The sequence below is a fragment of the Geotrypetes seraphini genome, chromosome 11 (genome assembly GCF_902459505.1).
Source record: "Geotrypetes seraphini chromosome 11, aGeoSer1.1, whole genome shotgun sequence".
NCBI lineage: Eukaryota > Metazoa > Chordata > Amphibia > Gymnophiona > Dermophiidae > Geotrypetes > Geotrypetes seraphini.
In genome coordinates this window covers 58145634-58158873 of record NC_047094.1, presented here as the reverse complement: position 1 = coordinate 58158873, position 13240 = coordinate 58145634, and the positions used below count along the sequence as shown (strand labels likewise).

Genomic DNA, 13240 nt, shown 5'->3' with positions numbered 1-13240 from the left:
ACAACAGGACGACATAGACAAAGAATTAATTGAAGACATTGAAACCTTCACTCTGCGAGGAGACACTGTACTGTTAGGAGATTTCAACATGCCAGATGTAAACTGGAACAAGGTTTCAGCCACAACCAGCAGCAGCAGAAAGCTGCTGACATCTATACGGGGGGCAAGACTCAAACAGATGGTTCTGGAGCCCACCAGGGATCAGGCGATTCTCGACCTGATACTCACCAATGGAGATAGCGTCACAGAGGTTTCGGTAGGCGAGGCGTTGGCCTCCAGCGACCACAAAATGTTGTAGTTTCATCTCAGGAAGGGATCCACGAGGTCGAACACGTCAACGAAGGTCCTTAACTTTAAGGGCACTGACTTCGAGAGCATGGGAAATTTTGTTTATGAGGCGCTGCAAACCCAAGACACAACAGATGATGTGGAGGTCATGTGGTCAGCTTTGAAATCTACCCTACAGGAAGCAACCAACCTTTTTATAAGGTCTGTGAGTAAACGGCGAAGAAATAACAAACCCCAATGGTTCTCTGCAGAGATCTCAGAACTCATAAAACAGAAGAAAAGAGCATTTGTATCCCACAAACTATCACATCGACCAGAAGATAAAGAAGCTTATCTAGAAAAATCTAGAACTGTCAAAACGGCGGTCAGATACGCCAAACTCAGGATGGAAGAAGATTTAGCTAGGAATATTAAAAAAGGGGATAAATCCTTCTTCAGGTATGTTAGTGATAGAAAGAGGAATACAGATGGGATAGTGCGCCTAAGGAAACCTGACGGCAACTTTGCAGAATCGGACCCCGATAAAGCCGACCTACTGAACAAATACTTCTGCTCAGTATTTACCTGTGAGGCACCAGGATCCGGCCCACAGCTGCAAACAAGAGAGAGCTCAGAAGACCCGTTCAGGAATTTTGAATTTTCCACCAGCAGCATCTACCAAGAATTGTCAAGGCTCAAAGTGTATAAAGCCATGGGACCAGATAATTTGCACCCCAGAGTGCTTAGGGAATTGAGAGATGTCCTGGCAGAACCATTAGCCGCGCTCTTCAATCTTTCCCTGGGCACGGGAAAAGTTCCACTAGACTGGAAAACAGCTAACGTCATTCCGCTCCACAAAAAGGGATGCAGGTTAGACACTGCAAATTACAGACCGGTAAGTCTCACGTCAATAGTGTGCAAGCTTATGGAAACGTTGATTAAACACAAATTAGACACGGTTATGGATGACGAGAGACTGAGGGATCCACACCAGCATGGATTTACTAAGGGGAGATCTTGCTAATCCAACTTGATCAGCTTCTTCGACGGGGTAACAAAAGAACTGGATAAAGGAGAGTCCCTGGATGTGTTGTATCTGGACTTCAGCAAGGCTTTTGACAGCGTCCCACACCGTAGACTTTTGAACAAGATGAGTTCATTGGGGCTAGGAGGAATATTAACTGCATGGGTTAAAGACTGGCTCAGTGGTAGACATCAGAAGGTAGTGGTAAATGGTACCCCCTCTGAAAAGTCGGAAGTGCACAGTGGAGTACCGCAGGGCTCGGTCCTGGGCCCAATCCTATTTAATATCTTCATACAAGATCTGCCTCAGGGACTTCGGGGAAAAATTGCATTATTTGCCGATGATGCTAAATTGTGCAACATAGTGAGCGGAGATAACCATGCCTGACGCTATGACACAGGACATACTTGTTCTGGAACACTGGTCTACTCTTTGGCAGCTGAATTTCAATGCCAAAAAGTGTAAGATAATGCACCTTGGTGGCAGAAACCCATGCAGAACCTACACTCTGAATAGTGAGATCTTGACCAGAACTGTGGCAGAACGAGACCTGGGAGTAATCATTAGTGATGATATGAAGGCAGCCAATCAGGTGGAGAAAGCCTCATCTAAAGCTAGACAAATGCTAGGTTGCATCCGGAGAAGCTTTGTCAGCCGAAGGCCCGAGGTGGTAATGCCGCTATACAGGTCCATGGTGAGACCATATCTGGAGTACTGTGTACAGTTTTGGAGGCCACACTATCGGAAGGATGTGCTAAGAATGGAATCGGTTCAACGATTGGCCACCAAGATGGTCTCAGGGCTCAAGGATGTCCCTTATGAAGAACGACTAGGTAAGTTGCACCTTTACTCTCTCGAGGAACGCAGAGAGAGGGGTGACATGATAGAGACGTTCAAATACGTTACTGGCCGCATTGAGGTGGAAGAAGATATCTTCTTCCTTACAGGCCCTACGGCGACAAGGGGGCATCCGCTGAAAATCAGAGGCGGGAGATTCCATGGTGACACTAGGAAGTACTTCTTCACCGAAAGAGTGGTCGACCGTTGGAATAATCTTCCACTTCAGGTAGTTGAGGCCAGTAACGTGACTGATTTTAAGATCAAATGGGATCAACACGTGGGCTCACTTCAAAGAGGAACTTAGAGGGGAGGGTTATTTGAGTGGGCAGACTTGTTGGGCCGTAGGCCCTTTTCTGCCGTCATATTCTGTTTCTGTTTGGCCAGTCAGTATTACAAAATTTATTTTCCTAAAGGCCAACACTCCCACCATCCCATTCTGGTTAGCTTGGAGGTCACCCACATGTGAGAATATGCTGCCTGCTTGTCCTGGGATAAAGCACAGTTATTTACCATAACAGGTGTTATCCAGGGACAGCAGGCATATATTCTCACAACCCACCCACCTCCCCTGGTTGGCTTCTTAGCTGGTTTACTTAACTGAGGGACCGCGCACCTACGTCGGGCAGGAAGGCACTCGTGCATGCACGGTGTGGGCTATCACAAATTTTCTGAAGTCTTAAAGTGGCAATGCACTATTATAGTGTCCTTACCGGGGCTCTGTCGGTGACGTCACCCACATGTGAGAATATCTGCCTGCTGTCCCTGAATAACACCTATTACGGTAAGTAACTGTGCTTTCAGGAAGGACAGAGTGTTAAAAAGTATTGACTAAAAGGGACCCAAACTTTGTCACCCACCTTATCTACTATTTTCTTATTTTGAATCTTTAGAAAAAGACAGATAAAGAGGCCTGTCTATCAACACATGGTAAAATAGTGATTTGTACACTAACCTCACTAAGAGGAAGTTTACAATATTCACTGAATTGAGGTACTTCTGCCATAGTTATTGAATTTTCCTGTAAATTTATTTGTATTTCAGGTTAGTAAATACTGTGTATACACAGTCGCCTCTTCTTCAATCACTTGTCTCAAATAGACTAGTTCTTCCTAATCCTAAACAGACTCATTACACTGGTCAACAAATGTTTTGCTACTCGAATTCTGTCACTTGTATCTTAACAAGGGCCACATGCTGACTCTAAATATGAAAACAGTTTTTGTCTATCACATCCTGTTTTTAAGTTATGTGTCAGTTTGTGTTTATATCATTTCATCACTAACGATACCATGAAGCATCAGTATTTTTCTGTTTTTGTAACACAATATTGCATTTTAGGACAGTTCATCAATCACATATACTAGTAATTTAAAAGTATAAACTAAAAAGTGATTGTGCTGCTTTATCTACCTGTGAATTTTTATATATTATTTTTGACCAAGATATTATAATTACTATGAACAGAAGAGGCTGCGTTAACCATCCTGATAATTTCTGTTATGTCTGTGAACTATTTACTACACAAGATCAATGAAAGAATCTGTCCAACAGACTTCAAAGTAAATGCAAGCGTTATTTTGGCAGATACAATATGAAGCACCTGCTGTTAGTACATCGTGAGAAAATCTATCTTCCAGCACATCACATAAAACTGGGTCTGCTGAAAAATTTTGTCAAAGTGATAGAAATGGTAATGTTTCAGCACCTAAAAAGTACATTTGGTTTAAAGAAAAGTGAAGAACTTAAGAAGAAGGTGTTTTTATTGGACGTGAAATCCGTGAACTGATCCTTGATGATGCGTTCAAACAGAAGCTGAACCCAGCTGAATCAGCAGCAAGGGAATCATTCGTGCTGGTTGTTCAGAATTTTCTTGGTAATTACAGATCAGAGAATTATGCTGAGCTTGTGGAGGTCATGCTGACAGCATATCAGCTAATGGGTGCCAGAATGTCACTTAAAATGCACTTCTTATATTCTCACCTCGACTTCTTCCCACCCAATCTTGGTGATGTCAGCGATGAGCATGGGGAAAGATTTCATCAAAACATCAAGGTGATGGAAAGCAGATATCTGTAAAAGTTCAATCCCAGTATGATGGGAGACTATTGTTGATTCTTGCAAAGAGAGACAAATTTGCTATTTGTAAAAGCAAGTGTCTCAAACATTTCTGAACATGCTGACATCACTTTTGTGTGAGTTAAGAGAGATGTAAATATATGCTGTAACATATTGTATGTTTTCTGAGTAAACTCCTTAACACAAGTTTGGTGGGACACAGTTCATACTCGCAATATTGTGCCGATAGGGCAAAATGTCAAAAAAATCAGTAACGTGTATCTCAGAAACCTGACGGTGCTAGCTGAATTTCAATTACAGAACTGAAATCAGCATAAATTAATTAAGAACACTTCTTAAGTTCTCAGTAGCATAGAAAAACTTTCTTTTGTTGACCAGTGTTATGAATTGACTAGAAATTCTGCTTTTATTTCTTGGCTCCTTTATGGTGGCACATTCTTCCAGGAAATATAAGAGATTGATGCCTTTGTCAAGAATCTCAATGACTGGTAGTTCTATCACTATTACCACCTGCACCAATTTATGTACACTACTAAGAACTAGATCTAGAATTGCTTTACCTCTTGGTTCCTGAACTAGCTTCTCCATAAAGCAGTCTTTGATTTCATCAAGGAATTTTATCTCCCTAGCATGCCCTGATGTTACATTTACCCAGTCAGTATCGGGGTAGTTGAAATCACCCATTATTATTATGTTACTCAGTTTGTTAGCTTCCCTAATTTCTGATAACATTTCAGCATCTGTCCGTTCATCTTGCTCAGGTGGATGGTACTGCACTCCTATCACTATCCTTTTCCCTCTTACACATAGAATTTCTACCCAAAGGGATTCCAAGGTATGTTTCTGCTCTTGTAGAATTCTCAGTCCATTCGATTCGAGGCTCTCCTTAACATATAACGCTAAGTCTCCACTGATTTGATTCACCCTGTCACTACGATATAGCATGTACTCTGATATGACAGTGTCCTATTGGCTATCTTCCTTCCACCAGGTCTCAGAGATGCCTATTTTATCTGTCTTTTCATTTAGTGCAATATATTCCAACTCTCCCGTTTTTTCTTAGGCTTCTGGCATTTGCATACATATATTTCAAACAGTGGTTTTCATATGTATTTACAATTTGCTCAGCATTTGGCATGGATAATTTGCAATCTTTAAAATTTGTCTGCTTTGTATTTGAGGAAACCTGGTCTACTGTGACCTGTATTGCAATCTCACTATTGGGTTACTATGTCTTCCCTTTTATGATGATATCTTTTATAGTTACCTTGTCCCAAACTATGCTTTTTTGAGCGAATGTCGGCATTCCCACAGTCTCTAATTTAAATGCTGCTCTGTCTCCTTTATAAATGTTGATGCCTGCAGCCTAGTTCCACCCTGGTTAAGGTGGAGCCCCTCTTTGCAGTATAGGCTCCCCCTTCCCCAGTATGTTGCCCAGTTTCTAACAAATCTAAAGAAACACAGTAAGGCTTTGGTATAGTTTATACAGCAGCTGGGACTTGTAGACTGTTTCATGGCACTCGGAAGAATTACTCTCATTATTCACCTGCCACTCAAACTTACACAAGAATAGATGGTATTTGGGCCCATAGAAATCTATGGGGAGGGATCCAGGAGGGGAGTGTTGAAGGCTTTACATAGGGAATTTTGAACTTTTATTTGGCAGGGGAAGCGTCCCAGGCTGAGCCAGAAGGTGCTTTGGACAGCGAGAGAGGAGGGGGGCGGGCAGTACCAAATCTGTACTGGTATTACGAGGCATCGCAGCTTCGCCTCATCCTAGATTGGGTGATTGCAGAGTTTAAACCCGGGGTTCAAATTGAACAAAGCTATGTGCCCTACTTGGTTGTGGGCTTCTTCTTCGGTCCCTGAGAGGTTACGGGGGCTGCAGAATCAATTTTTTTGCCACTTGGTACAGGTATGGGGGTCCCTGCACAACAGTGAGCAGGGATGTAGAGGACTTTCTACCCTGGCTCCCATTCGAGGGGAATCCCAGTTTCCTGCAGGGAAGGAAAGGGGGGGGGGCGTTTCGTATGTGGGAAACCAAGGAATTTGGTACCTTTCGGGATGTACTTTTGGGGGGGGGGGCAGTTGCCTTCTTTTGATGAGTTAGTTGGCAGGGAGCCCAGGCTTAGGGGAGAATTCTTTGCTTATATGCAGTTGCGTCATTTTATGCTATCGGTAGTTTGGGGAAGGGGCAATCCCCAGGGGACCGAACATTTGGAAAACTTATGGGTATTATTGGGCAAAGTGCCTAGACTGATTTCCATCCTGTATAGATATTTGAGAGGGCGGGAGGTGGTACAATATCCCTTCAGGCTGAAATGGGACCAGGATCTCCGGATTCATTTTTCTGAGAAAGACTGGGCCTTGATCTGTCTTGAGGTGCAGTGAGCGTCCCATTGCATACTAGTGCAAGAAAATGCTTGCAAAATCCTGACATGCTGGTACCTGACACCAGAGCGCTTACATGTTATGTATCCTCAGGTACCTGATTTATGTTGGCGGTGTTCTATGGGTCCTGGCTCCTTTTTGTATATCTGATGGGCTTATGCGGCGATTAAGTTATTTTGGTTGTATGTTACTAATAATTTAACACAGTGGATCCAGGACCCAGTCCAGATTTTACCTTAGATTTGTTTACTAGGGATGCATAATATTAGAGGTGATCCCTGGCGGACTAAACTTGTGCATATGGGTCTGGCAGTGGCTAAGTGCCTGATTGCCCAGCATTGGAAGAACACCGTTGTTCCCACAGGGGAAGAGTGGTTGCTTAAATTAAGGAAGCTAGCACAGATGGAATGTCTAGTTGCTCGGCATTATGGTTCTTATGAACAGCAGGAAAAGACTTGGAAAAAAAATATTACATGTTATTTAATTTTTTCTTTGAGCTGAGGTGGGGGGAGGAGGTTTGACAGGGATAATGGGGTCCTCTCTGAAGGAACCACAGAGGGACCACCCTATGGAGTACATTCTGTTTTCTGGGGGTTGCAGATATTTTAGTTAATGCTGGGGATTGTCTTGGACTGGGTATATAGAGTGAACACTATCTTTTAATATTGTATGTATAGGCATAGGAATGGGGAGGTAGAAGTTTTGACCTTTATATTGTGTTTTCTGGCCTGTCTTGCTTTGCATGCAGTGTTGTATCTCCATGTTATTGGATTGTTGTTGTTGAACTGATATAGCATAAAATTAATTAAAATTTAATTTTAAAAAAAGAAAAGAAAACATCTGGTATAGATGAAAAATGATGCTTTTCCGCTGATAAGCAGGACTGTGTCAGGCACTCAGATGAGTGACTTCCAAGCTCAGAGCTGCTCATTTAGCTATAATCTTGTCCATTTATTTGTTCAATTTTATATACCATTCTCCCCAGGGAGCTCAGAACGGTTTACATGAATTTATTAAGGTACTCAAGCATTTTCTCTGTCCATCCCGGCAGGCTCATAATCTGTCTAATGTACCTGGGACAATGGGAGGATTAAGTGACTTGCCCAGGGTCACAAGGAGCAGCGTGCTGAGGCTGTTGCTTTAACCACTTCGCCACACACTCCCCTTGTCCATTGTTAAGAAACAACCTGGTCATAAAGAAAGATGTGAGAACTGCCAATGCTACAAAGAGCATCTGCTCTTACCACAACCTCTGGCAATGCGTTCTAGAGCTTAACTATTATCTTGAGTGAAAAAAAAATTCTATTTCTATTTCTATTCTATTTCTATTTGTTTTAAAAGCATTTCCCTGTAACTTCATCGAGTGACCCTAGTCTTTGTCATTTTTAACGGAGTGAAAAATTGATTCACTTGTACTTGGTCTACTCCACTCACAATCATATCTCCCCTCAGCCGTCTCTTTTTCAAGCAGAAGAGCCCTAACCTTTTTAGTCTTTCTTCTTACAAGAGGAGTTCCATCCCCTTTATCATCTTGGTCGCTCTTCTTTGAACCTTTTCTAATGCCACTATATTTTTCTTGAAATAAATAGACTAGAATTGAACGCAATATTCCAGATGAGGTTGCACCATGAAGCGATACAGAGGCATAACAGTCTTAGTCTTGTTAATCATCCCTTTTTTAATAATTCCCAGCATCCTGTTTGCTTTCTTGGCCACCGCCGCACATTGGACGGAAGGTTTCATCATATTGTCTACGATGATACCCAGATCCTTTTCTTGGGCGCTAATCCCCAAGGTGGAGGCTAGCATCCAGTAACTGTGATTCAGGTTATTCTTCCCAATGTGCATCACTTTCCATTTGTCCACATTAAATTTCATCTGCCATTTGGACGCCCAGTCTTCCAATTTCCTAAGGTCCGCCTGCAATTTTTCACAATCCACTTGGTTTTAAGAACTTTGAACAGTTTACTGTCATCTGCAAATTTAATCACCTCACTCGTCCTTCCAATTTCCAGATCATTTATAAATAAGTTAAATAGCACCGGTCCTAGTATAGAGTAGATCCCTGCGACACTCCACTATTTACTCTCCTCCATTAAGAAAAATGACCATTTAAGCTTACCCTCTGTTTTCTATGTGATAACCAATTCCTAATCCACAACTGAACTTTGCCATCTATTCCATGACACTTCAGTTTTCTCAGGAGCCTCTCGTGAGGAACTTTATCAAAAGCTTTCTGAAAATCTAGATATACTATATCAACCGGCTCACCTTTATCCACCTGTTTATTCACACCTTCAAAGAAGTCAAGCAAATTTGTGACGCAAAATCTCCCTCGACTGAACCCATGCTGACTCCATCTCATTAAATCATGTTCGCCTATGTGTTCCACGATTTTATTTTTTTATAATTGTTTCTACCATTTTGCCCAGCACTGAATTGAGGCTTACAGGTCTGTAATTTCTCAGATCTCCCCTGGAGCCCTTTTTAAAAATTGGCGTAACATTGGCTACCCTCAAATCTTCAGGTTCTACAGACGATTTTAGCGACACTAACAGCAGGTCAGCAATTTCATGTTTGAATTATTTTCGTACCCTGGGATGTATACCGTCTGGTCTTGGCGATTTATCACTTTTTAACTTGTCGATTTGGCTCAGTACATCTTCCAGATTCACCGAAATATCTTTCAGTTCCTCCGCATCATCACTCTTAAAAACCATTTCCAGTTCAGGTAGATCTCTTACATCTTATTCCGTAAAGACTGAAGCAAAGAATTCATTCAGTCTTTCCACTATGGTTTATCCTCCCTAAGCTCCCCTTTTGCTCCTTGATCATCCATCAGTCCCACATATTCCCTCACAGGTTTTCTGCTTCTGATGTACCTAAAAAAATGTTTTATGAGTTTTTGCCTCTTTTGCAAGTTTCTCTTCATATTCTTTCTTAGCTGTCTTTATCAATGCTTTGCATCTAACTTGCCAGTGCTTATGTTTCTTCTTATTTTCTTCATTCGGATCCTTTTTCTTTTCTTTAAAGGATATTTTTTTGGCTCTAATAGCCTCTTTCACTTCACCTTTTAACCTCCCTGGCTTTCGTTTCCTATTTTTTCTACCTTTGCTGATATGTGGAATACTTCTGGTCTTAGCTTCCACAGAAAGGTGGATATATCAAGTCCCATCCCTTTTCTCCTTTAAGGCATCATACAACATTATTAATAATTAATGTATAAGAGTTCCATGTTCAATGTCACAAGAAGTGTCGGTGAGGGAAAGTGAGATTTGTACTCGTAGTTTCCCTTGGATTAGCTTACTGTATTTATTACTAGGTAGCAATTCCTAGAAGAGCGCAATCACTTAAAATGTTTTCTGTTCCTATTTATTGCAGCATGTTCTTTGTTCTTGCAGGTCTTTTTTGTAATTCATCTGCATGCAGGACCAGTCATCAACACATTGCCTCCCATCGTGGATCCTGACCCATTGCTAAGCTGTGACCTAATGGATGGGCGAGATGCCTTCCTGACTTTAGCCAGGGATAAGCACTGGGAATTTTCCTCATTGCGTCGCTCCAAATGGTCAACACTGTGCATGCTGGTAGAGCTACACACCCAAGGACAGGAGCGTTTTGTCTATACATGTAATGAGTGTAAACATCATGTGGAAACGAGGTGGCATTGCACGGTCTGTGAGGTAAGCAACAAGATTAGGATAATCTTATAATTGGACTCATATGTAACCAATGCACCCTTTCTAGTTCCATATAAATATATTTCTAGTGCAATAGGTGTGTCATTCTGGACAGTAGGGTATTCTCCCCATGCTTGTGAGCCATGCAAAATAATTTTACTCCAGGTTTTCAACTCCTCCTTCTTCCAAGGTCTCTGCTGCCCACTTCAATTTTTCCTTCTGCACACAAGCAAGAAGGTATCTTTCTGATCAAGTCTATATATTTCTTTATTTTTGTTTTCTTGCTGTTTTTGAGCTATCGGGCCACCACAACTCCTCAGTTCGTGGGAGAATTCTGCCTGCATGGAGAAGAAGCTTGGGGCTGCAGCCAGCAGGTTAATTGCTGTTTGGCCATCCTGCAGAGATCTGTGTGGAGATTGGAGTCCGTACCCCTAGTACCTTAGCTCACCTACTGAATCGCAGGTACTTGAGCACAGGCCATTAGGCATCCGCAGGGGGCCCTTGAGGGTGCCAGCTGTGATTTTGCCTCCCTCCTTCATGTTGTGAGCTTGCCAGTGCCGGGTTTTGCAACTGGCTCCCGACCAGGGCTCAGCAAACACCGTCCTTAACGTGCCTTCAAAAGAGGTTGAAGGTCCTGCTGGTTCTCATAAGTAAAAGAACATAAAGATTGTCAAGAAAATAAAGCTTTTCATAAACTGAGTTCACTTTTATTTCATAACACAGTTCTCCAATAGCACACTGCCCCAAGTTAGGCTTTGAACTTCAGAATAAAACATTAACAGAAAATGGAGACTTGCAAAAAATAGTCCCCTCAAACAATCCTGTTGTAGCTCTGTAATATAAGTCCCACACACCAAAGGTGCAAAATAAGGCTACAAAAACTACCCAGTCTTTATGCTGGTTCTTCAATATAGTTCTGAGGTTCTATTAGAACATGCTGAATAGGCCTGGATTTTAATAAGCCTTCCCCAGCCAACTTAACAAGCTGGTAGGGGAGGCGAGTAGGTGAATCCACTATAACAAGCTTGCCAAAACTGGCCCCACGATCCCAACCCGAGAAGATCTTGTGGATTCTCCCCACTACTACCCCTCTCACGCATTCATCAACAGTCTCATTCCAGCATAAAAAAAAAAGAAAATCAAAAGAGAATGCAAAATCAACTTCATACAATGTCCCACAAATAAGGCGCCAAGTTCAGAAGTGAGCTTAGTGATGCTCACACTGCCAGCACTAGACTTGTGCTTCCAGCCAGCCAAAAAAAAAAAACGGATTCAAAGAAAACAAAACAGTAAGGAAATCCAACTTAACTTTCATCCATGTAGATTTCCTCTGGTTCCATGAAAGTGTCCATAGCCTCTATGGCATCAGTGCTGGCTGGCTGGTTTGCCTCAGGGATAGTTGCTGCTTCCACCATTTCAATTTCATTGCTCTGCTGGTATTCCGGAGCCCAGTCCTTGGAGACTCCTTCCTGGGCTGGCCCAGGGCAGACTGACTTGGTCTTCCTAAGCTCAGCTTCTATAGCACTGAGCTGGCCACGCCCTAATCTGTGTGGGGGCAGGGCAAACTTCTGCTTTTGCTGAGCTTTTCTTTGAGACTTAATTAGTCTCAGCAGCTGTGAGCTCCCTGAGCTAGGAGCCTGCCTCCTAGGCTGTTCCCTTCTGCAAGGCACCTCCTGTTGCTCTAGGCTGTTCTCCCAATATTCCTCCTCCCCCCAGAGTTCTTGATCTTGGGCGTTCATTCTGAACTCAGAGCCTAACTGTCTGTCTGAGTTGGAGCTGCTACATTGGTCAGCCCTTTTCAAGGTAAGGCCTGAGTCCTGAGGAGTTCTATCGGGCACAAGCTTAGCTCTAAGGCTGGGGTTGTGACAATGTCTATGGTCCTATGCGGGTTGAGGATCTGTCCAACTGGCAGCCCGAAGATATCAGCATTGGAGGAATGGCTGGCTGAGTTTCTTCTCTTCATATCCAGCTACTTCTTGGAGCTGAGGCAGGCTGCAGCACCTTCAGAGCACGGCACAGTGAGTAAGGCTATTACAGCCTATTAGCTAGGCTGCCTTTTAAGGGGCAATTGATCGGTAAAGGCCTGGACAAACTCAAAGATTCTGTGATGGATCGTTACCCATAGACTCTGATCCTCCAGGGATTCTGGTCGGTCTAATTTTCATGGCTCACGGCGTTCCTGGCCATATTCAAATGCCACATCGCAGAGATTTTCCCAGGGCTCCCGACACCGCTACACTGGTCACAGGCGTTCTGCACCCTCTGCCAGAAAGACAATGGGTGTTTCTCAACTCACTCTTGGAAGTGCACCTAACCAGTCTGGTATTCAAAATGTCTGTTTGAATATACTGTGTATAAAATTGAAGCCCTGGTGTATGTAGATCTATGTTGAGCATATTTATAGCAGTTACCTTGAAAACCAGACCTGTTATATGTGTCTCCAGGACTGGTTTAGGAGATACTGCACTATGAGAAAAATTGAAGCTGTAAGCATCACTTGTTTTGTATTTGCCATATTTTTCTTTTCAATAACCTGGCAGGAAAGCTTGTTGCAAAGTTACATGATATACCATAAAATATATAGTTTTTTGCCATAAATTTAATACTATAAGGAATTCCAGGCAGTCCAAGCACAGCCACAGACCCAGTAATGTAGGTCGTCACCCCTCCACACCCCTGACCTGAATGGATCCGATCATGCCTGTAAGCCCTTATTCTGAATTCATACCCCACACATGTCCAAAGAAACCCTCAATCCCCTTCTGGACCTATACTACCCTGGGAAGACCAGAGGGTAGTGTGGGAGCAAAGGAGGATTGCTCCCATTCCTGCTCACTGGACTACCATAAATCATCTCTGGACACATCCTGGAGTGCTTTGGAGTGGGGGGGGGTCAAAGTGGGGGATGGTTTACTCGTGCACTTGGGCTTGAATTCAGGAGAGGGGCTTATTGGCATGATGG

The 13240-nt window shown here is 42.9% G+C and overlaps 1 protein-coding gene across 8 annotated transcripts in view; it reads left to right on the top strand.

Moving 5' to 3' along the window:
• Window positions 1-13240, top strand: part of CREBBP (CREB binding protein) — a 676455-nt gene that overhangs the window by 644565 nt on the left and 18650 nt on the right. For all 8 annotated transcript variants that reach the window (XM_033962544.1, XM_033962542.1, XM_033962548.1 and 5 more), the window contains one exon: window positions 10000-10281. In XM_033962544.1, the coding sequence (XP_033818435.1) occupies window positions 10000-10281 (282 nt within the window). The remainder of the gene's footprint in view (window positions 1-9999; window positions 10282-13240) is intronic.